Source organism: Lissotriton vulgaris, chromosome 12 (genome assembly GCF_964263255.1).
Source record: "Lissotriton vulgaris chromosome 12, aLisVul1.2, whole genome shotgun sequence".
NCBI classification, from domain to species: Eukaryota; Metazoa; Chordata; class Amphibia; order Caudata; family Salamandridae; genus Lissotriton; species Lissotriton vulgaris.
Window position 1 is genome coordinate 245,390,262 of NC_141700.1, and position 24,675 is coordinate 245,414,936.

The 24,675-nt window shown below is 46.8% G+C and overlaps 1 protein-coding gene across 1 annotated transcript in view; it reads right to left on the reverse strand.

Annotated features, from left to right (window-relative positions):
• PRMT7 (protein arginine methyltransferase 7) overlaps positions 1 to 24,675 on the reverse strand; it is a 479,021-nt gene that overhangs the window by 366,235 nt on the left and 88,111 nt on the right. The window contains exon 7 of the mRNA XM_086947749.1: positions 5,196 to 5,443. Coding sequence (XP_086803875.1) covers positions 5,196 to 5,443 — 248 coding nt within the window. The remainder of the gene's footprint in view (positions 1 to 5,195; positions 5,444 to 24,675) is intronic.

The window sequence follows — 24,675 nt, forward strand, 5'->3', positions numbered from 1 at the left end:
GGTACAGTGGCGAGGGCTTGGCTGGAAGAGCGGAGTTGGCGGGAGGGGGAGTAGAAGGACAGTCGAGAGTTGAGGCAATCTGGTCCGATGTCGTAGAGTGATTTGTGTGCGTGGGTGAGCAGTCGGAAAGTGATCCTCTTATTGACGGGTAGCCAGTGGAGGTCTTTAAGGTGACCAGAGATGTGTTCGTTGCGTGGGATGTCTAATATGAGCCTGGCTGAGGCGTTTTGGATTCGTTGTAGTTTCTTCTGGAGTTTAGCGGTGGTACCTGCGTAGAGGGTGTTTCCGTAGTCCAGTCGGCTCGTGACCAGAGCATGGGTGACTGTTTTCCTTGTTTCGGTGGGGATCCAGCGAAATGTTTTTCTGAGCATGCGAAGAATGTTAAAGCAGGAAGAGGATACGGCGCTGACTTGTCTGTTCATTGATAGTGAGGCATCCAGGATGACGCCAAGGTTCCGTGCATGGTCTGTCGGGATGGGTGCATTTCCGAGGGCTTCCGGCCACCAGGAGTTGTCCCATGCAGAGGGGGATTTACCTAAGATGAGGACTTCTGTTTTGTCTGAATTCAGTTTCAGTCGGCTTTGTTTCATCCATTCGGCGACTTCTTTCATTCCTTCGTGAAGGTTAGTTTTGGCGGTGCTGGGGTCCTTGGTGAGAGATAGGATCAGTTGAGTGTCATCCGCGTAAGAGATGATGTTGAGGTTGTGTTGGCGGGCGATGGCCGCGAGGGGGCTCATATATACGTTGAAGAGGGTGGGACTGAGTGAGGATCCTTGTGGTACGCCGCAGATGATTTCAGAGGCCTCGGACTTGAATGGTGGGAGGCGGACTCTCTGGGTTCTTCCGGTGAGGAACGAGGTGATCCATTCCAGTGCCTTTCCTTGGATTCCGATGTTTCTGAGGCGGTGTGAAAGGGTGCTGTGGCAGACTGTGTCGAAGGCTGCAGAAAGGTCGAGGAGGATGAGGGCGACTGTGTCTCCATTGTCCAGTAGAGTTCGGATGTCGTCTGTTGCTGCGATGAGGGCGGTCTCAGTACTGTGTTTGGCTCGGAAGCCAGATTGTGAGGGGTCGAGTGAATTGTTGGCTTCGAGGAAGGCGGCGAGCTGGTTGTTGACAGCTTTCTCGATGACTTTGGCCGGGAACGGAAGAAGCGAGATGGGGCGGTAGTTTTTGAGTTCGGTGGGGTCTGCTGTTGGTTTTTTCAGAAGGGCGGTGAGTTCAGCGTGTTTCCAGTTATCTGGGAAGGTAGCGGAGTTGAAGGAGCAATTGATGACGTCTCGGAGGTGAGGAGCTATGACGGAGTCTGCTTTGTTGAAGATGTGGTGAGGGCATGGGTCTGTGGGGGATCCAGAGTGGATGGAATTCATCAGGCGGATGGTGTCCTCAGTGGAGATAGGGTTCCAGGCGTTAAGGGTGTTAACGGGGGGAAGATGGTCAGCTGAAGGTAGGGTGGGTTGGCTTCCGGGTTGGTTGTCAAAGCTGTTGTGGATGTCAGCAATCTTGTTGTGGAAGAAAGAGGCTAGGGAATCGCAGAGGGTTTGAGAGGGGGAGATGTCGTTGGCGTTGGCCGAGGGGTTGGAAAATTCCTTGACGATGTTGAAAAGTTCCTTGCTGTTGTGGGCGTTGTTGTCAAGTCGATCTTTGAATGCTGTTTTCTTGGCTTTTCGGATCAGTTGGTGGTGAGTACGGATGGCGCTTTTGAAGGCGTCCTTGTTGCTGGTGGATGGGTCTTTTTTCCAGACCTTTTCAAGGGAGCGGAGGGACCAGAAAGTGCATGTTCAGATGCTTGGCCGCGTGTTAGAAGCCGGTGATATCCGCAGTTGTTCCTATCTTTGAAATGGTGTAATGTGGAGACCTGCCGCCATTACGCACCAATACCTTTCGCGCCCACATCTTTCTCTTTAGTGCTCTTAATTGCCCTGCTTGATGCACAATGACCACATGAATAGTGTTGACGCCACCCACCGTCCCCGTTCAATTATCACTTGTAATAAATTGAATACCCTGGGCCGGCCGGCCTGGGAGTAAATTATATGAGGTGTGTGTAAGTGCGTGTGGACCATGGTGTTAAAAAGAAATGATTAGATTAGGCTTGTTTGCCAGTCAGCTGGAAGCCCACGTTTTATAAAAAATACAAGTTCTTATTAACTCAGATCAAATGTGCTTTGCAAATGTTCTGCTGCAGGGGGTTAAGCGCTGTCGGGTCATCGCAGAGCTGCACAATGGTGCTTCAACGCTGGGTTCGGTCTGATGCTGGGGGGGGGGGGTGGGCTCGCAAGTGAGCGTGACAAAAGTTTCCTAAAGGGTGACCGAATGAGGCGGGCACCAAGTTGGTCGGAGGGGTGGGATCTGGGGGAGGCAGGGAGCTGCGGCAGGTAGCGGGAGAAGGAGGTTGCCGGGTGGCTGGTATTGCAAATAGAATAAGAAGTCCTCTTATGGTGCGCCAAGCCAATGAAACTTTTCGCTCCACAGGGGTTAACACCATGGTTTTCTAAATACTCTATTTGTGGCTCTATAATTCAAAATGACCTTCGTTATGCAGGGCCAGCATTTTAATTTTGGTTTAGGACAAAAATACATATACTAAGCATTGGTAGGAGGTTGCCGGTCTGGTGGATGGGGACGGGTTGTGGTCTTGGGGATGTACGGGGCATCATTGGGGGCGTAAAAGAAATACTGCGGGGAAAGCGAGGCTCGGGAGATGGCGGGTAATGCATGAGAGGTGGGCTGCTGTTAGAGGCTGTCGGGCGAGAGCATTTGGATTCCGAAGCACGGGAAATGCGGGTGATGGTCGCGTGTAAGCACCACTTGGCAGGGAGGTGCCGACCGAGTCCTTGGCCGGTGGATGGGGGGGCTTTCCGGGGGTCGCAAGACTTGTGACACCTGGGTATAAGGTCCTGGGTGTAAGATGCTGGATACAAGTGGGCTGTCGTGGTGCAGCATGTTGGAGACGAGTAATGTACGGTGTGCTGACTCCTAGGCGTGCGACCGATGTTTCGTCCAACTGGGGGGGGGGGGGGGGGGGGCAGTGCGGGGGCAGCCACGGTGGAGTTCGGTTTCCTGCTAGACAAGCGAAAGAATCATGGCCCCAGGGCTGCAAGAATGGGCTATGACCCCCCTCGCCCCCCCTTCTTGTCTGTCTCCCCTTCAAACCATGCTGCCACACAATTAACTAAGAAGCATAGAACGACAAGTGGGAGGCGGCGGGGGGGAGAGGGGGGGACACGCGAGCCAGGTTTGCAGGAGAGATGTGGCGAGGGCGCATCTGTCTTCCGGGGGGCGGGCGAGGGTTGGGGGCTCTGTTTCAGAGGGCGGTCTCGGGAGGGAACAAATGGTGGTGGGGTGCGGGGCGGGCGTCTAAGCAAAGGGGACAGAATTACGAAGAGGTATTGTAGGCATGACAACAACATATCGGGTGGCGGTACTCGTGGATGACCAAAAGGGCATAATGCAGGAATTAGGCCTTGTTAGTTGGTGCGATACGGAATTAGTGGGCCACAAAGGGCGCCCAGCAAGTGAGACAGTTCACCTTGCAGAGACGGTAGGACAATAGTAGAGCTACGGGGCAGAGGAAGTCATTGGGCGCAGTCTCGGGGAAAGTGTACTGGGTTTGGGCTGGGGGAGAGGGGGCGGATGCCAGGGTGCAAAAAAGCTTAAAAGGGGTGGCAGACAGAAAGGGCGCTAAAGGGAGTGGGGGGATGAATCACAAACTCCCCCCAAAAAAAAAAAAGGAGGGGGGGCGGCGGCCAAGGAAGACACGGCGTAGGGGCAGGGACAAGGAGAAGGGGGTTATCAGAAGGAGGGATTTGTAAGAGGAGGAGAACAAGGAGGACGGCCGATGGTAAGGGCTGGTGAATGGGTTTGGGGAGGGGCGGGGGTGAGCATGGAGAAGCGACAGCAGTGAGTGGGACACCTCATCCACCCCCCTCCGCCCCCACCCCGGGAAGATTAATAAGGAGGCAAGGATCATCACAACGGCTTCTGATGTCCAAACGGGGGTTGGGCGGGGGAAGGGGTCAGGCGCAGCGAGAGGAGGAGGAGGCCCAATGAGCAAGAATAGGACGTTGGGCGAGTTAGATCAAGGCTGCCACGGTGCACACAAGGGCATGTGTATCGGTATCGGTGTTAAATGGAGGCAGGGGTTAGGGCCCTAAAGAATTGCTGTGGCCAGTGGAGTGGTTGAAGCAGTGCGAGTGGGGCTACGCTGCGAGGAGGGAGTCCTAGGAGGAGGAGCCCTGGCGGGGCCGCATCTCTACCAAGTTGGCCGAGGGGACAGGTGGGGGCGGGACGAGGTTGCGGAGGCCGAGAGTACAGTGAGTGATGCGCAGGGAGACGGGGGTGATAGTTACTTATCTATGCGATTTTTATATAGCGCAGACTTTACCCGAAGGCATCAGAGCGCTTCACAATAGGAGCAGAACTGATGCATGAGGATAAGATTACAAGTGAACAAATTACAAAAGCAAACGTTAAGTTACATGAATTAAAAGTGACAATAGGGAGAAACGAAAATACAGGAGGTAACAATGGATACATTACAGGAGGGAAAAATGATATGTGTGCACGTTACAAAAGCGTACAATGGACAAGTAGAGGAATAATACTGCAATAAACGGCGGACACTCAAACACAGGAACAAACGTTACGTAGGCAATGGTGGCACTTGGGAAAGTATATAAAAAAAGAAAAAACAATGTGAGAGGTAGCGAACAGTGTGTTACAAGAGAAAAGTGACGTGTGCAAGTTACAAAAGAGCAGCGAAATGAAAGCCTTTGATGCAGTAGGGGGCGGAGCGGATCCCTTTGAAGAGCTGCTGGCGTGAAGTGGCAGAGGGGGGCAGAGCATTCCTTTGAAGAGCGCACACTGGGGGATGCCTGTGGGAGGGAGGCATGTGCACGCGCTTTTTATGTTAATGAGCTTGTGCATTGAGCTCGCTTTAACGGACACTGCATGGAATCGCCCGATCTCGGTAAGCTCTGTTTAAGCCCCTTTATCTCTCGCTCCGCTCAATGCGCATGCGCATTGATAGGTCACAAGACCTAAAAATACATACATATAGTAGAAAATAAAGCAAACACTTCCTTAACTGTTCAATGTATGGAGTAATTGTTGAACAAACATAATATAAAAAAAGTTTTAAAAAAATTAAGATAACAAGGGCAAACATGTCTCATACAATAAATTCAGTCCCTTACCTGAACATGCTGAGCACTTCACTGAGGGGCTTGAAGTCGCCCTGTGCCACCTGGTTAAGTTGGATGTCATGAACGCAAGGAGCACCCGGGCACAACTCCATCTCTGGGAATGGCACAATGTTTTTCTCACAGTTCCCCGCCTCAGTTTGGACAGAAAACGGAAGCAGCTTGTTCCAAGACCACATTCGCACGGACTCCACTACTTGGGCATAAACTGTTGCTCTATGAGGAACGGCCTCCCACTTTTCCTAAATCATCAAACAGAGAGGCACACAGGTCAAAACACAATAGGAATGAAAACAAAACAGTCTTTAAAAGGGAAGGAGAACAATGCCAAGCTCCATCATTACTTTACTAATCAAATAGTCCTCAAACAAACAAAAATGTACATTAATATACCTAAAACTTTTTAATGTAACACACACCCCATGCCCTCCCCAAATATCAAGTGTGCCCCCATGCTACAATCATACACAACCTAACTACGCTACAGGCGCACTGCGCTTCCCTTACATCATCCTCATATTAGAATGGGCTATGTGCACAGAAACTAAACTGCCTCATCAATGCCCAATCCATAATTAAAAAACTGACTAAATATATGAGATTTGATCTAATCTATGAATCATTGTTACTTGGATCTACTTTTGATAACTGGAATCTGGTCCAGTGATGAAGCTGCCCAACCTGTTAGGTAGCCTTCCCCCAGAATATGGCTAATCTGCAGCACTTGCCCTAAAGTAGAAGGTACAAATGCTGTCATCTTTAAATATCATTGAAACCCACAAGTATTCAGGATTTCTTCATGACCAAAAGTGATATTATGCTGAGAAAATTCATCAACACTTTTTCCCTGTACATTCCTTCTTACATTCAGAACACCTCCAGTTTATGTTTCATTGATGTCTAAATTGATGGCATGGAGGAGGGAGGCTACATGAAACCTTATCAACCAATGTGACCAAGGAGACATGAACAACGAGTTTGACTGCCTAGATAAAACACAAATCAAATCCATCAAAGCTGGCTAACTGGCAACTACCTCAAGCTCAACACCTCCATCTCTCCCCCTAACCAACACCAAAGAACGACCTCTAGTTGAAGCATCTAACAGCCAACTGTTCTCCTCACATTATTGAGTCCGCTAAACCCCTGGGAATCACATTAGACAAACACTTGAATATGCATAATCATATCAGTAATGCCACCAAAGGAACTTATAACCAGATGAGTATCCTAAGGAAACGTAAACCCTTCCTTCCACAGACCAACTTAAAGCTGGTGGTCCAAGCTCTTGTGTTGCCTAGATTGGACTACGGAATCACCACTCTATGTGGCCTTCCTAAATACAATCTTGCCCCACTAAGGGACTCTCTTAACAATGCAGCCAGACTGGTCTTCAGAACATAACACAATAATCGCTTATCCCTGGCCCTAAAAGCCCTGAACTGGCTCCCTTATGAGGCAAGAATACAGCTAAAGATTACCTGCATGACTCATAAAGCCCTACATTTCAAGACCCCCAGAAATTTGACAAAAAAGCTAGAGTTATCAGGGGGATGCAGATCTTCAAGAAGTACAAACTCACTGCTACCGAAACCACAGATTTTCCACAAAAAGAGGACGTGCTACAGAGCCTTCTCAGGAATCGAATCAAAAATATGGAACTCTCTGCAGCCGGATGTCCGCCAAATCTTATCTACCTCCTCCTTCATAAAAGAAGTGAAAACTCTTCTAATGAACAAGTTTACGCCCTAAGATTATCACCTTATGTTCTATTTATAACACATTATGTCCTATTGACTACATACCTGCCTACAACTTCGCTAAGGTGTATAATTACTTCATGGATGATCCTCAATGCTACAATCATATTTGACGAGTTTTTGGTTTTACAACTATATCCTGTCTTCATCTAATGTAAAGCGCTCGGATACCCTCTAGGGTCATGTTCGCGCTATACAAAACTTTATAAATAAAAAATAAATAAAATCATGTTCAACCTTGAGGCTACCACTTTCCCCAAGTCTAAAGGGACAAACTCCTACAGCTGGACACACATTGGTTTTAATATTCACTCCATCCACTCACCTTTACATCCTTCCTCCACACAGGACATGCAGCAGTAACAGGAATTTCCCAACTAAACTGAAGTATCCACCACATCATCTCTTCCAAGATCAACTCCCAGCCAAAGAAACAGCAATAAAGTTGAACCAGAATAACAACAACCACCACCACAAAGGAAACAACTGAAGCTTGAAATACTTGATTTTCAACTCACCCAACAACCAATCACTAGAGGTTACTATCTACCACAAATGAGTCACTATTGCCATGGACAAATAGGTACCACTGAAGACCCCTAAAAGGACTAAACTCAAGAAAAGAACCCATGGATTAATGATAGGATCAAGACACTGAAAACAAAACTCCATGCTTTATAACAAATGGACAAAATCTGCAACAAGAACAATAAAAATATACTGCTAAGACAGATGCAAAAATAACAGTTGATGGACAGAATGCAGAACAATGTCATACATTCACCCCAGTACAGAGATCTGGGCCTAAATCAATTGAAATCCATTGTTTTTTGCTCACCACACCACCCCAGTTCAGTCATGGCCATATGCAAATCAGCCTTGACCCTGCGCCTCATAGGAACAGTCCAGCCCGAACTGCCAAGCTATGTCTTTCCTGGACCGGAATCAAGCATCCTAGGACCGGTTTCTGGCTATCAGCCGTCTTCAGCCAGGATAGCTTGACTCCAGTGGCGTGGAGAGCACAGGACTCACGTCTGAGCATACCCGTCCCACTCGGGGTTACAAATGCAAAAATAACAGTTGATGGACAGAATGCAGAACAATGTCATACATTCACCCCAGTACAGAGATCTGGGCCTAAATCCATCGTTTTTTTGCTCACCACACCACCCCAGTTCAGACATGGTCATATGCAAACCAGCCTTGACCCTGTGCCTCATGGGAACAGTCCAGCCCGAACAGGGCATACATATCAAATCAGCAACACAAACATACAAAGAGAGACCATTACTTTATGAGAATAATTAATGCAGTATAACCCTTCTATGAAAGTACAGAAATGAACCACTTCTGTGATCCCACATCCACAAGCAATCTGCGATGCAACCTCCAACGAGCTTTCTTCCAAAAATAAAGAACTAAAAGACCACCTCAGCAACAAAGAATCGAGCCTCAAATTCAGGAAGAAAGTAGAACTATTCCAATATATGAATTGGATAATCCAAACAGCCTGATTAAGCATCAGGCTAGAATCGTAATCACCACATAACTTCCCATCAAAGATATTAATTGGAATCATATTAACCCCTTCGCTGCGGCGGGAATTCCGCCTCAGCGCTAAGGGGGCGGGGAGGCCGAGCGGCGCTCGCATGCTCGTGACGGAGCCGCTCCGTCACGAGCCGCGGTTCAGCAGTGCTCATGACGGAGCGGTTCCGTCATGGCCCCGCCCGCTCAATGGAACGTCCAGCGCAGGCGCGGAATTTGCGCCGCGCAGGCACGCCGAGCGGGCCATGACGGAACCTCTCCGTCATGAGCACAGCTCAACCGAGGCTCATGACGGAGCGTCTCCGTCATGAGCATAGAAGGGGTTAATACATAGCACCCTTTGCTCAAGAATAACTAAGAAGTCTCCAGAAAGCCAATCTATGATCTTCTTCAGGCTGACTGGATCCCATAGAAATAGCGGCTTCCAAATAATCAGCAATCACCACAACACAGCCACCTGTGAAAGTACTAGTGGCATAACATGTATGCATATTACCTGGTCTTGATTAAGGATCTATAATACCATAACTGATTGTAATGAGTACAGGTTGTATAACAAAGTTCACTAGCCAACTGTCTTGAAACAGCACCCATAATAACCCTGGCCTGCAACAAGACATTTAAAAAAAATATATTATAGAAACCCAATATCCATCCACCTTAAACCACTCAGTACCAAAATGGGCTGACACTTGATAGCCAAAAGCGATCTACCAACTATAGCGAGCACTCAACAGGACTATAACCCAATCCCTTCCCATGGGTCCCAACTATTGCCTTATCACTTATCCTAATCATTGGTAGATACTACAGTTCTAATCTCACAGAAGATTACTCTACCTTTTCCCTCACATTGCCTGTCCATCCATCCTAGATTCCTTAGACTCAAGAGTGGGTTCATCAACTGCTGTTGTCAGCATCAGAATTAGACTGAAAGCATACAGAAAAAACATAAACTTAATAAAAGACCTGCCACAACTGCCAACAAGTTGAAATCACAATGTGCATATGTCTCTTTCATACATCTTTTCTCTAGTACTAAACGCAATAAACATGGACAACATAAAAGCACTTCTCCTGTCAGTCACACCCAACACAAAAAGCTTTACAGTTAGTGCCACAACAAATACAAATCCCTTGCAACCACACACTGCCCCCCAAAGTGAAGAATGCTACCCTTACAAGAACCTGCTTTGATGCTGAGAAAAGGACTATAAAGCGCTATCTAAATTGGCAATTCAATACAAATACAGTGCCCATACACATGCTGCATTCAAATTGTTAAGTTATGTTATGTTATAAAAAGCTCTTTTATAGCGCACAGCTACTCCATGGAGTGTCCCGGCGCTTTGGCAAAGAGAGACATAGAAGGAAAATACATAACAAATTGTCATACAAATAGTCAATAATTGTGCTTTACTTTTTAGCTTGATGTCAAAATGGATTTTCCTTGTCTCATACCACAACAATAATGTATTATCAAATATAAAACAATTCATACTAAAGAGTGCCACTGTACAACATAAACCTGTTTATGCATACAAATATTTCTATCGGAAGATAAATAGAGTAGACACCACCAAGTTTAGTTAGCAGTTGTGCTCCATGAAACTTCTAATGGTAGGTTGGTTGTTTCTTCTATAAACATCTGCCATCACAAACCTAGCCTATGCTTTGAAATACATTCCAAGGGGTTCATTTCAGAATATGGACGGACCTTAGATTCCCTGTGTAATTGAGGGGTAAGGTATTGAGTCCTTTCAATTATGTAGAACATTCCAAAACATGCACAACATTCATTGAGTACTCAGACCATGTATGAATAGACCTTTTATGTGCTAGGAAACTCATAGCCTAAATACATTTATTTCAGTGGTGCAAATGAACAATAACAAAGGCATACCCATCTTCGACTGATGAAAAGGTACTGGAAGTGCTGAAGAGGTTAACATTTAGGAGCATTCCAAAATTACGGAGCTATGGGCTCCTTTAAGATTCAAAATAGTTGACTGCTTTTGCAAGGCAGTACAACTTTCCCTTCCAGTAGGTTGGTTTAGCCTCTGCTCCTGTTCTTGGGAGAAACTATGGCAAATATTCTCACTTAGGAGTGAAAAGCATACCCGGTCATCAAATGGTTTAACCACTTAAAACAATATAACTTGTGTAACTTATACCTGTAAACGTGGCATTTTAACAGCATATTACCATTTAAACAAAGATTGTGGACATTTAAACTGAAACAATGTACAGTGTCTGTTTCAGCTCACTGCTATTTTTTTCCCCCGCTTACATCAATTTTGCAGGGTGAATGGCCGAATACGTGCCATAAGCAATAACCATTCATTCTCCTGAGTTTGAAAACAACAAGTATATTGCTTTTCCCGTCTAACATTTAAATTCAAATAAGTAGTCCTATATAATTCAAATGTATGGACAATAGCAGTCGAAACTTCAAGTAGTCGTCTCTTTCAAGCAACAAATGAAATCCCAAGATCTCAATCGGTAGAATCAAACTTACTTTAAATGCATTATCACATTGCTATTGCAAAATCAGCGAATACCTCAAGGACACTCATATGTGTTTACTGTTGCTTTGTTCTATAAAGCAAAGCAGTATTGCTTTTGGACAAGGGAAGCAGCATTTCAGCTCCCCTTGTCCAAAAGCAATGCCAGCTCGGACCATTGGGGCTTCCCGCAGCCCCCAATGTAAGCCCAGGTCCAGGGGGATGGGGTCCCCAGGCCCATAATTGGCCTCAGGAGAGGGGCCACAAGGCCTCCTTCACAAAAAGAAATCTATGCTGGCCAGACCCTGGGGGATGGTGTGGTAAATTAAATATTACCCGGACATGGTTTCTATACATTAATAAGGAATAAGGATAGCTCATATAATGAGAGGCAGAGTCCGTGGTGTCCGAGTCAAAAGGGCTTTATTACAATGACTCGAGTCAGTGGAGAATCGGGTTCCATCACCATTAAGGTTCAGGAAGGGTCGATATCTGACGTTTTATTCATATAACACATTATATATAGTAAAGCCATACAATTGCAATGAATAGAGAAGACGGAACACTCCAGGCGGAGCAAGTGAAAGAGAGAGATAAGAACACATGGGCGTGAAAGAAGGCGTGTAAGGAGGCGTACACGTGGATGTTCACTTGATGAGTCATAGGTGTGTCATAGGTGGGTGGATGCATAGAGGAGGTCTGCAGGGTCAGCAGAAACCTTTACCCTACATGTGCGCGCAACTGGTCATGACGTGAAATTGACGTGTAACTGGGGAGAGCTGGGGGAGCTGACTTTAGCACTAGTAGAGGAGTCTGGAGTCTGGAATGTCAGAACAACCTGCACCTTTGGCACATCTGATATCTTGTGTTTGGAGGATGTACTGTCTGAAGTAAAAGTCTCTCGAGTAAAGGCTGTTCATCACTAGATGCTAGTGTGTGCATATATTTCTTCGTGCATTGCGTGGGTGCCATGGGCCTTCTATGGCAACGGGTTCAGTAAATCACTTGCATGAAGACAGAAAGGCTAGGCCCCATGCTCTGCAGGCGGATAATGTTTACCTCTTTCACTAGACTGGAATGTGTTTTTACGGAGCTGAGCAGATAACTGTAGGCAAAATACCGTCTTGGCAGGCAGGCCAGGCCGGGCACCTCTCGGCTGAGCAGGGAGTAAGGGAGAGGTCAGGGATGCATACCTAAACTGCAGCTTTCAGAGTCAGAAGAGGCTCGGAGCCTGAATTCAAGGCCTGGCTCGGCTGGGCCACAAAAACGTGTGTATCTCGACTTATAAACGTGTACCATGTAAATGCATTGGCAACGTAGGCCTCAGTGCAGAATTAACGTTTCATTCATGGAAGACCTAATAACTGACGTGTTAACATTAGACGGAAATGCAGGGGCATCACCATTACAGGCATGGGAAGGGAACTACATGATAACATGGACATACATGGGGCATAAGTACATGGATAGGGTGCGAGTGGGGGGGGGACACACTGACCACATAAAATTTCTATTTCCTCATTCCCTCCTTGTCCCCTACTGCGCCCTTTAGGATACGTCTATATTCATGAGACCATCTATTTGCTCATATAGCATCATTTGCTCATCCTTTTTCATTTGTGCACGGGGACGTGGACGGGGTATACAGGCAGTGGCACACAAGCCGCAAATCGCTGGGCCACATTGCAGACAGAGACAGCAACTGAATACTACGAGCAGTATTATTCCTAGGAATGACAATACTTTCCATCCCCAGGCTGATATCACACTCCAGAGCCAACCGGACCAAGTCCAGGTGCCTGGATTCTGGTGTATCTCGTGAGCTATCTTATGGAGCCTTGTTATTGCTGCATACACTGATGGTGCGTTATTAGGAATAAACACACAACAACTGGAGCCGATCACTCTACAAGCTCCGCCCCTATCGGCCAAGATGACGTCAAGAACAAGGCGGTTCTGAAGAACAACAAGTCTCATAGCAGACTGCTCTTCTGGTTAATTTGCGTATTAATTTACTGTTTTTGAAGGGACCTACGAAAAAAAAGAATCCTTTATTGAAATCTGTATATTGCTCCCACGCTGTCTCAGTCTGATCGACAACTGGGGACTCGGTCTCCCTCTTGTGTCTTACATGTACGAGTTGGGAATCTCGATGATAATGGGATGGGGCTAGAAAAACGGGTGGCAGTAGGAACGCAATATAACACGTTCCACCCCAGTCTAAGGGCAGACGTACATAGGCTGTCTGACCACAAATGATATAGGAATGGCGGGAAGCTTTGAAAGTAGACTTTCCTTTATCATTGAATTCGACCACAGTATTACAATCACTGTGTCCTAGGTGTACTGAACCATTCTTTCTAGCACATAATTCACCTTTTACTGGTAAGACTGTTATAAACGGTGAACCGGTATTGGTCTCGGACTGGACGTTCAGAATCATGAGGCTAAGGGAAACATTCCCTAATTCGTACACTTCATTTTCTAGATCTGTTCCTTTCCTTTGGGGAAAACCTTCTTTATCGGGAAAACATGCCTTATTCATGACTATATTCAGGTCCCCCCAAATCCATTCACTCTGGGAGTTTGTGAACTGTCTGTCTTGTGTTAATGACATTAAAGCAAACCAGGCTCCGCACGAACCATTGTGCGAAAACAGATAAGGAAAGAGGGGCAGAACTCCCTTCATTTTCTGATAAGGTGGGAGTCGGCCGCATACCCAGCAATTCATTACATTGCTGGTCTGGTGAGAATGATGTAACATACGAATAAAAGTGTTGTTGCGCAGTGCTAGTCGATATGACAATTCATGGGGTGGCAGGTCACTGAATGTGTGCTCTACAGTGTCATTGAAGGAAGAATGTATATGTGAACCAAGAGGAGGAAAGAAAACATGTAGCGTCAAGCTTATACATATAATCGATATACTTAGAAAAAACATAATGATCAGAGTTACTATGCATCTACTGCGTACGTTTTTGCAGTACTTTTCTTTCATCTTTTTCTGCCTATCTCTCTGGCTATTTGGGTCTACGATCTTATACATGTCAGGAACCTGTCTAACCGATTCACCCGAGGGCGACTTAAACAATTAAACGCTGTCTGACTTACTAGACCGTAGTTTTTGTCTATACTCTTGTTGCGGAGTCTTTTCTAGAAAAGGGGGTTTAGAGTCAATGTTTTCGGGACAGTTCTCAGAGTCTTTTACTGAACCAAGTCCATGGAAGCGTTTCACATGATGGGCGTGGAGCCATCCTTTTCTCCCCTCGACCTTGACGGCGGTCCTCGTCGTCAACAAGACCAATTTGGGCGCGCGCCAGCGGGGCTCCAGAGGGCTTGAACGGTCGAAGTTGCGGACAATCACCAGGTCTCCCGGAACAATTGCATGAGTCTTCACCTGGGTGTTGTCGGGGAAGGCAGCTGCAACCTGTGAACGACAAGAAAGGAGTGCAGACATCAAGGAAGCCAGGTAATCTGTCAGCATAGTACTGTCGACATCGGTTATCTTTCTTGGCATAGGCGTACCCCACATATTCGGCGGTCTACCAAAAACCACCTCGTACGGAGATAGTCCGGTTCTGGAATGAGCTACCATATGCATGTAAATGAGGGCAACCGGCAAGGCTACCATCCAATCCACGCCTTTGTCTGCACAGACCTTCGCTAACTTTGTTTTGAGAGTCTGATTGTGTCTCTCGACGAGACCTGCTGCCTCTGGGTGTCGTACGCAATGGAATTTCCACTGGTACCCTAACAGAAGAGATACTTGTTTCATCAGTTCAGAAGAGAAGGGCTGCCCATTATCTGAGTACACGACATGGGGCAAGTCATATCGCGGGAAAAACTCTCGGACCAACTGCTTGGCAGTGGTCACAGCAGTGTAATCTGGGACTGGGTACGCTTCTGTCCATCTAGATAGGGCACATACAACTACGAGGACATACTTGAATAATCGACATCTGTCCATCTGAATATAATCCATCTGGAGGACTTCAAAAGGGTGGTCAGGAGGATGAAATCCACCTTGTTCCACGGGAATGCCTTTGCCTGGATTGAACTGACAACAGATCATGCAGGTACGCACTTTCTGTTTCGCTGCTGCACGCAGGTGCTTGTTGAACCAGATATTCTGTATACTGTCTAACATGGCTTTTTCTCCTAAGTGTGCTGGACTATGTGCTGTATTTATGATAGCTTGAACCATGGAGTCAGGGAGAAACCACGTGGCTTTGCCTTTCGTCATCCATCCCTGATCTGTCTGGACCCCTCCTTGTTCAGTCCATTTCTTGATTTCGTCTGGAGCGGCATGTGTCTGTATGTCGAGTACATCTTGTGAGGGATCTCTGACTGTCATGCAATTTGTCAGTGATAGTACTTCAGTCTTTGTCGTGTCAGTTGGAATGTCTGTTTGAGTCTGGGCTGTAAGTTTAGCTGTTCGATCTGCCAGGTCGTTACCCTGGGAAATGGTGTCTGTGACTTTTGTATGTGCTTTGCACTTCATGATGGCTATTGCTGTAGGCAAGTGTATTGCATCTAACAGGGCTTGAATGAGGGGACCATGCTGTATTTTGGCCCCATGGGAGGTCAGAAAACCTCTCTCTTGCCAAAGGACTCCAAAGTCGTGTACGACTCCGAAGGCATACTGTGAATCCGTGTATATGTTTACTTTCAATTTCTTGGCTCGTATGCAGGCTTGGGTCAGAGCGATGAGCTCTGCTGCTTGGGCTGACAGGGTGTCAATTCGTTGTGTCTCTATGACTTCAGTATCAGTGGTCACTGCATATGCGGCCACTAACTCTCCTGTACTTGTTCTCATACATGAACCATCCACATAAAGTGTCAGGTCTGGGTCGGATAATGCAATGTCTGTCAAGTCTTGTCTTGTCTTGGCTTCGTCACTGTGTTAATTACATCCACACAGTCATGTGGTGTAGGGTCTGCTGTGCTCGAGGGTAAAAGTGTAGCAGGGTTCAGAGTATTGCATCGTCTGATCTCTATGTGTGGCTGGAACAATGTCAGTTCATATCCTGTCAGTCTTGCTATAGTCAGGTGCTGTGTCTGTGTCCTGTTCAAGAGAACTTCCACTGAGTGTGGAACCTGTACTGTCAGGGGATGTCCTAACACTATGGAATCACTTTGTCTGATTGCTAGAGCTGTTGCTGCAACTGATCTTAGGTACGCAGGCAGAGCCTGGGCCACTGGATCCAATGTACTAGAAAAGTAAGCACAAGGCTTGTGCTTTCCTGCCTGATCTTGTGTGAGGACGGATAATGCTGTGCCATTGCGTTCAGTGACAAAAAGTGTAAAAGGTTTGCTGTAACATGGTGTCGCTAAAACTGGTGCTTGACATAGGGCTTTCTTCAATTCATCAAATGCAAGTGTATGTTCCTGAGTCCAAGGGAGGGCAGTCGAAGTCGCTGCTTCCTGTGTTGTCAACTGTATGAGTGGTTTAGCTAGATATGCGTACTGAGGAATCCATTGTCTGCAGTAAGAAGTGAGGCCAATGAAGGCCCGTACTTCCTTTTGTGTCTTGGGCTGTGGAAGGTGTGCAATTAACTGAATGCGGTCAGGTGTCAACTGTCTACCCCTCTTGGACAGCAAGTGTCCAAAGTACACCACTTGCTGGTCACAGAATTGTAACTACGAAGGGGACACTTTGTGCCCCTTTTCTGCCAGGAAGTATAAGACTGTCAGTGATGCACGTTCACAGTCTCGTTCTGTTCGTGCCGTGATCAAAAGATCATCAACGTATTGGAGCAGTGCAGTGTCAGTAGGCATGTGAATACTGTCTAGTTGTCTTTTCAATGCTTGACTGTAAATACTAGGACTTTCTGTGAACCCTTGAGGAGCCCTCGTAAATTTGAAGCTTCGTCCATTTAAACAGAATCCGAAGAGGTATTGGCTCTCTGGATGGATCGGGACACTAAAGAAGGCGTTCTTGAGATCAATTACAGTGAAGAACGTCGCTTCGGAATCAATTGCAGTCAATAGTGAAGAAATGTCTGGGACCACTGGGTACTGTGGTATTATGCATTTGTTTAATTCTCGGAGGTCAATCACTAGTCTGTAGACCGGTGGTGCATTTGGATCAGTTCGTTTAAGAATCGGAATGATAGGAGAATTACATACATTGGAGTCAGTTTCTACAACCACTCCCTGTGCAATGAGTTCGTCAACAATTATCAATAATGCAACTACAGCATCAGGTGGTAACTTGTATTGTCGGATTCGTGGCAGTACAACTCCTTGCTTGAGTGTGACACGGTATGGTGTAATGTGCATGTAACCTACATCAGTCGGACCTTGCGCCCATAAATGCTGTGGTACATTCTGGAGTCTGGGGTCAAAATCTCTCAACACATAATGTCCTTTAAAGTCACGTAAAAACAATCTCACTCCTTTCGGAGAACAACAAATCACTGCTCCTAATTCTTTCAATGTTTTTATACCAAGCAAGTTTTCTGGACATGATTTCGTAAGCAACAAGTCTGTAGTGCGGGACAATGGACCGACTCCTAGGGAAACTGACTTTGACACTTCGTTAACAATAGGCTTTCCTGAAAATCCCAGGGAAATATTCTGTGAGCCTGAGAGGGGTGCCCCTGGAACCTCGTCATGACTGATGGTAGTTCTGCTCGCCCCTGTATCAATCAGAAACTTTCTGTCTTTTCCCAATACACGACTATGTACATAGGGACCCTCTTGATCTACAGGAACCTCGATAAGGGGCAAGCCAACCTCCCTCTCTAGGCTCTTTCATGAATACTGTTGATAATCTGGGTAGTCTGACTGTGCATACTGGTACATTTGTTCTGTGGCAGCAATGGGTTGGGGTACAGCTACTGTCTGTTATGTGTTCTGTGGCGTTTGCGTGTTTTGCAGGATGTTATCCTGTCTAGGAGGACGCAGTCTTTCTTTCGTCTTGCCTGTAGCTATATTGTGTTTCAGGACAGCACATTCATTTGTATAGTGACCTGGCTGTTTACAGTAGTTACAGTTCCCTTTGACAGGTGCCGCGCCCTTTTTCTGGCCATCAGCTGGAACTGATTGAGAAACTAGTACTTTCATTTTCGTATCTTTCATGCGTCTCTTTTCGTGTTCCTGTTCTTCTCTAATTCGATTCTGGTGATACTGTAACATTTGTAACATTTGGGAAGGGCTATTTGCTTGCCAGGTACTCTCAACCTTCAGTACTCTATTTTTGATCTGGGGTAAGGAATTCTCTACTAATTTGCTCACAAAAAGATGTGGATACGATTCACTACTTGTCTTCAGGCCACTGTTAATAAGAAAACATTTTTCGAATCTAGAATAAAAATCACTAGTGTCTTCATCTTGTTTCTGTTTGCAGGCTGAAATAGCATCCCAATCTTCCTTTTTAGTAGTCAATAATCTCGGCAAAACCTGTATCAATAGCTAGGGTAATTCTTTAGCTTTGTCCCCAAGACCAACACCAGGGCCTCAGAGTCTGTCTTTGTCTTCAAATTCTGTCCAGCTAATCTTTTTCTCTCCCACCTCCCAATCTTTTTCTTTAAGCTTTTCGTAAATGCCTGCTGGTAACAGTACTTTCAACAATTTAATGGTATCAGCGTATGTGTACTCCCCCATGCGGAGCATGTTTTTTAATTCACGGTGGAACCCCCCTGGGTCTTTATCATGACAGGGCAGTAATTTTTTCATTTCCAATAATTCCATTTTCGTCAAGGGTGTGTAAACGTATACTCGTTGAAGCTCACCCCCTGCAGTTCTAACGGGATGAACCTCTCGTAGGGGGTTCTGTCTGTCTATGTGAAAGGTCTTTCTTTCTTGATGTGGGGCAGGAATCAAGTGCGAGGTCAGAAAAGTCAAGTACTTATGTCGTTGATCTAGAATGACATTAATTAACTCAGTACCTAGGCCTCTCCATCTTGCTAGGAGTAAATCGTCCAATAATTTATACAAGGGACCTGGATCAGAATGCTGACTCTCATACAAGGTGATGAGATGTTGAATCATGTAAATACCAGCTAAACGCTGTTCTTCCGGAGGAAGACTCAAAAATGTTTGCGCTACTATGTCATCTTTATATATGTTAGAATTACAAGCCCATTGAACTGCTGACCGGGCTAGTTCCTGTTATTATTGCATTTCTTATATAGCGCCAGAATCGACCCCCAAAGGGGTATCTCCGCGCTTGCCTTGGGAACCCGTCCTGGTTTTTCCCTGTGAGATAGCCCCTACAGGGCATCCCCAAGGTGAAAGCCAGGCATCCCGCCACGGGGGGCCGTTGTGGAGATTAAGCAAGCTTAATGCCCAGAGTTGCATAGTGTGAACCCATGATTAGGTCAGGCACCGAAGCGAGAATTATCGAGTCCGTGGACATTTGAGCTCAACACCCTGCCGCGTCGGGAATCGAACCCTGGTCCCGGGTCTGACCTCTGCTTCAGGGTCTGCCTGCTCTAACCAGTGAGCCACACTTCTCCACCATGCATAGTACAAAGTTCACTACTACCTACTCGTTTTTTCAGTGCATGTTCAGTAGCTTGGAATAGGTGTTCAAGGGAATATCTTTCTGGTATTGGAGAGAGGGAACGTTTATTGAAATCTAGGCCTATGGGTCTGTCAAACGGTCTTGCCCTACCTACGTAATTCATTTTATTCATTTCCTCTGTTCCTGCATCATCCTCTTCTGAGACTTCGTCGTCCTCTTTCTCTGCTTGTTCTTTCTTGTGTATTTCAAGAATTTCCTTACGTATTTTTCTGTACATGCATTCTATTCTATTCTGTTCTGAGTATCATGTTTACCAACACCTATATTGTCACTCCAAGTCCTCATACTTTTAGTTACTTCTTTATCTGGCTGGTCTCGTTCCCTGATCAAACAATTAATCAAAAACTTTAAAAGCATGCTTTGAATCTCCACCTTTCTATTTGCCATGGCCTCATGTATACTTTCTGGTCCCTCCCCCGTTCTAATGAAATGGTATATTCTGTCTAAATGTCCCTTCATGTCTGGTAAAGTGATCAGATAGTCTGCAACGCGTCTTAAACGTACTGAGTATATGAGCATTACGCCCTCACCTGGTACTGGATCATATATACAATCGGAAAGTGACTGTCTAAGAGATGTTGGTGTCATGGGCTTTGGCGTGCGTTGTAGTGCTAAGTCTCGTAATGTTCGTTTTATTGGCGGTGGGGTATGCAGTGTGTGTGGTATGTCTCCAGAGGGCCCCCCTCCCGATGCCCCTAGACTTGAGTCGTCTTGGCTTGAGTCGTCTTTCACTGCCGGTTCTGCTGTTAATGCGGGTTGATCTTGTGCTACGGGTTGTTGGCGAAAAGGATTGGTAGGGATATTGATAGTAGCATTGGTCGGGTTGGAAGGAGGAGGAAGATCCTCATTTACATACTCTGGAGCAGCATCGTCTAAATAAGAGGAAAGAAAAATGTCCGCTGCTGTCTGTTTATGACTACGGAGTTTAGTCGGGATCAGTGGTGGCGGCAAATTACTGGGTACTTCCGGGGTCACTTTAGGTAGGCCCTCGGCGAGGATTGGATACATGCCTTTAATAAGGGCATTTCTTTGTCTATCAATTTGTTCTGCTTTAACCCGTTCACCTTCTTCCTTTAGCTCTTTTTCCTTGGCTTTTTCTGATGCTTCTCTACTTCTCTCTGCTTTGTGGATTTCTTTCTCTGTTCTTCTATGCGCTTCTTTACGCCACAACTCTATGGCATCTTTCTGGGATTGTCTAGCTTTCTTTTTCCACAGCGCTTCCTCTACTCTCATGATGCAATCAGCATCCCATGTCCCTGAGACAGGCCATCTATATTTCTCTTCCAGATCCTTCGTGTAATCTACCCATAAATCTAAAAACAGTATGGCATCTAGGCCATGCTTTTGGTACATAAAATGTCCAGGAGTGTCCCTAGGCGGGACGGGAACTGCCTCTTCGAGTATCCCTTTCCTGGTCCCTATCTGACGTAATTTCGAAAACAGCGGCATGTTTGAACTAGCTTGAACGAAAACACAATAAGCACAATAATAGACTGAAAACAATCATTCATACCACGACATTAAAACATTAGAAACAGATACTAACTAGTACATCGAAAAACATAATCCTAAAAATCCTAAAATAAACCTCGTTTACTGTATGCACTGCTAGAACAGTACAGTCATACCGGTCTCATAAAGAGACACGTCTTTACCGCATCCACCTAAATGGACACGTCCTTACCGGATCTGTGTGCCCAGACCCGTCTTGACCGGGCTCAAATAAATGAACCCGTCTATATGCGTTCCCAACAACGGTACTCACCGGGAAGCAAAACTGAAGGCCTCGGAAACTCGATACTGGACTGGACTGCTACGGCTTCTTGCTGTGCATGCGCCTCGGAACAGGTGGGCCTCGGGATACCTCGGACCTTGCTCTCTCGGCTTGGGCTTTGGTCAGGATGGTCCGCAATCCTCACCGCCTCGTGTGGATGCCTGGTCGCAGTCTCCGTCTCCTCCGTGGGCCTGAGGGAGTTGGCAGGAAATCCTGCTGACGTGTACACTATAAGTCCGTCACGGCTATAGAAGGGGTCAGGGGGCTGCACCTACATCGCCGGCGCGTGGGGAAGGGGACTAGTCCCTATTCGGGCGCCAGATTTATGTGGTAAATTAAATATTACCCGGACATAGTTTCTATACATTAATAAGGAATAAGGATAGCTCATATAATGAGAGGCAGAGTCCGTGGTGTCCGAGTCAAAAGGGCTTTTTATTACAATGACTCGAGTCAGTGGAGAATCGGGTTCCATCACCACTAAGGTTCAGGAAGGGTCGACATCTGACGTTTTATTTACATAACACATTATATATAGTAAAGCCATACAATTGCAATGAATAGAGAAGACGGAACACTCCAGGCGGAGCAAGTGAAAGAGACAGATAAGAACACATGGGCGTGAAAGAAGGCGTGTAAGGAGGCGTACACGTGGATGTTCACTTGATGAGTCATAGGTGTGTCATAGGTGGGTGGATGCATAGAGGAGGTCTGCAGGGTCAGCAGAAACCTTTACCCTACATGTGCGCGCAACTGGTCATGACGTGAAATTGACGTGTAACTGGGGAGAGCTGGGGGGAGCTGACTTTAGCACTAGTAGAGGAGTCTGGAGTCTGGAATGTCAGAACAACCTGCACCTTTGGCACATCTGATATCTTGTGTTTGGAGGATGTATTGTCTGAAGTAAAGGTCTCTTGAGTAAAGGCTGTTCATCACTAGATGCTAGTGTGTGCATATATTTCTTCGTGCATTGCGTGGGTGCCATGGGCCTTCTATGGCAACGGGTTCAGTAAATCACTTGCATGAAGACAGGAAGGCTAGGCCCTATGCTCTGCAGGCGGAATATGTTTACCTCTTTCACTAGACTGGAATGTGTTTTTACGGAGCTGAGCAGATAACTGTAGGCAAAATACCGTCTTGGCAGGCAGGCCAGGCCGGGCACCTCTCGGCTGAGCAGGGAGTAAGGGAGAGGTCAGGGATGCATACCTAAACTGCAGCTTTCAGAGTCAGAAGAGGCTCGGAGCCTGAATTCAGGGCCTGGCTCGGCTGGGCCACAAAAACGTGTGTATCTCGACTTATAAACGTGTACCATGTAAATGCATTGGCAACGTAGGCCTAAGTGCAGAATTAACGTTTCATTCATGGAAGACCTAATAACTGATGTGTTAACATTAGACGGAAATGCAGGGGCATCACCATTACAGGCACGGGAAGGGAACTACATGATAACATGGACATACATGGGGCATAAGTACATGGATAGGGTGCGAGTGGGGGGGACACACTGACCACATAAAATTTCTATTTCCTCAATGGGGTCCCCGGGACCGAAATCGGCCTCAGGAGGGGTCAGTGCGGCCCCCTTCCCTTTTAAAAAAAAAAAGTGCCAAGCCCTGTAGATGGTGTCCCCAGGGCCCAGAAAATATGGAGAGAAGGGGGGGCACACAGCCCCCCTTGTAACACCCCCCAAAAAGCAAAAAAAAAGCCGACATCTCGCCACAGGCCCCGCCACCTCCCTGCAGCACACTGCAAACGAGTCTACTGGCGCGTTGCGGGTTGGGAGATTCAGTCCTCTAAATCCTTAAGAGTTCTTAGGGGCCAACTAGTCCACCAGGTATCTCCAGTAAGCCCCATACAGTGGGATTGCTGAGAGGGGGTCTGAGGCCACGCACCTATCTACTCCACTCTGCAAATGCGCCTTTTGGTGCACTGCTGGTGGGGCGATGAGGTTCACTTTAGTCCTGAGGACCTCAGGACTAAAGTGGACTTCATCCCCAGAGCAGCAGTGCACCAGGAAGCATGTTTGCAGAGTGGTGTAAAAAGGGGGTGCGTGGCCTCGGACCAATCTCAGCAATCCAGCTGTGTGGGGCTTACTGGAGGCATCTGGTGGGCTAGTTGGCCCCCAGGGACTCTCAGGATTCAAGGGGACTTAATTCGCCAACCAAAACGTGCCAGGAGGCGCGTTTGCAGAGTGGGGAGAAAGGGGGCGTGGCCTGTGTTCACCTGTCAGCTATCCCTCTATCTGGGGCATACTGGAGGTATCCGGTAGGTTAGTTGGCCCCTAAGGAGCCCCAGCAGTGACGGGGACTTTAATCCCCATCCAAGAGCGTGCTGGGGAGCACGTTTGCAGGCTGGTTGTCAAAGGGGGCGTGGCCTGCTATGAGTACTTACCAATGCTACTGTGTGGGACTTACTGGAGGTAAAAAGAGGGGCAGTTGGCCCCCAAGGTTGTCCTTGAGGGCCATCTACCCCGCCTGTTGAACAAGTTACTTACCTTCGGTAACGATGTATCTGGTAGAGACATACTCTAGTCGCAGATTTCTTAACTTAGAAGATCCCCAGGTGTCAGACTGGATCTGGAAAACTTTCCGCAGCAGCACCTCTGCACGCCAGGGGTGGCGGCGCACGGCTCCGCCCTGACATCGTACACAAACGTGTCGTCTGCGGAGCCATATATGCCCCTCCTGGCACGCTGACGTCAGTTTTCGTCTGAGAATCCTTTCCGCGCCACAACGTGGAGCCACCACCAAAAAACTGTTAGGTTATGGGAACAGTGTGCGAAAATGATGAAAGGACATGGAATGGTGAAAAAACAGCACCATAAAGGAAAGTGCAAGGCCAATCACCCTTGGAGGGAGTGAAGATGTAAACCATATCATGGCAGACGACAGAAAGTCCGCAACCTTAATGTATAACTGTGAAGGACAACAAGTCCGGAACACAGGAGCCAGGACAATTGACCAGAAGACGTCACCAGAAAGATGTATCCCCAAGAAGAGACCTAAAAAATGTGGCAGAGCCAATAGACTTCAAACCAATAGAGCACATGGTTGGTAAGAGACCCCAAGGCGATAGAAAAGGGGAGAGAGGGGGTGGGAAAAACACAAATAGAACCCACACTGTACAACCCATAGCGTAGGGTAGGAAAGGATACATGACACATGAGCATACCGCCCAATTACGAGCCTGGGCGGAGTAGAGCTATGAAAACAGAATAAAGTATCAGTATCCTGTGCTGGAGTGAAGTAAAAGCGTCACCCTGCAGAAGGATCAAGACACCCTGAGGGAGGCGAGCGTAGAAAGCCCAGTATGAAAAGGTCCTCGCAGAACAGGGAGGACAGGCGGGCATGAAGGAATCTGT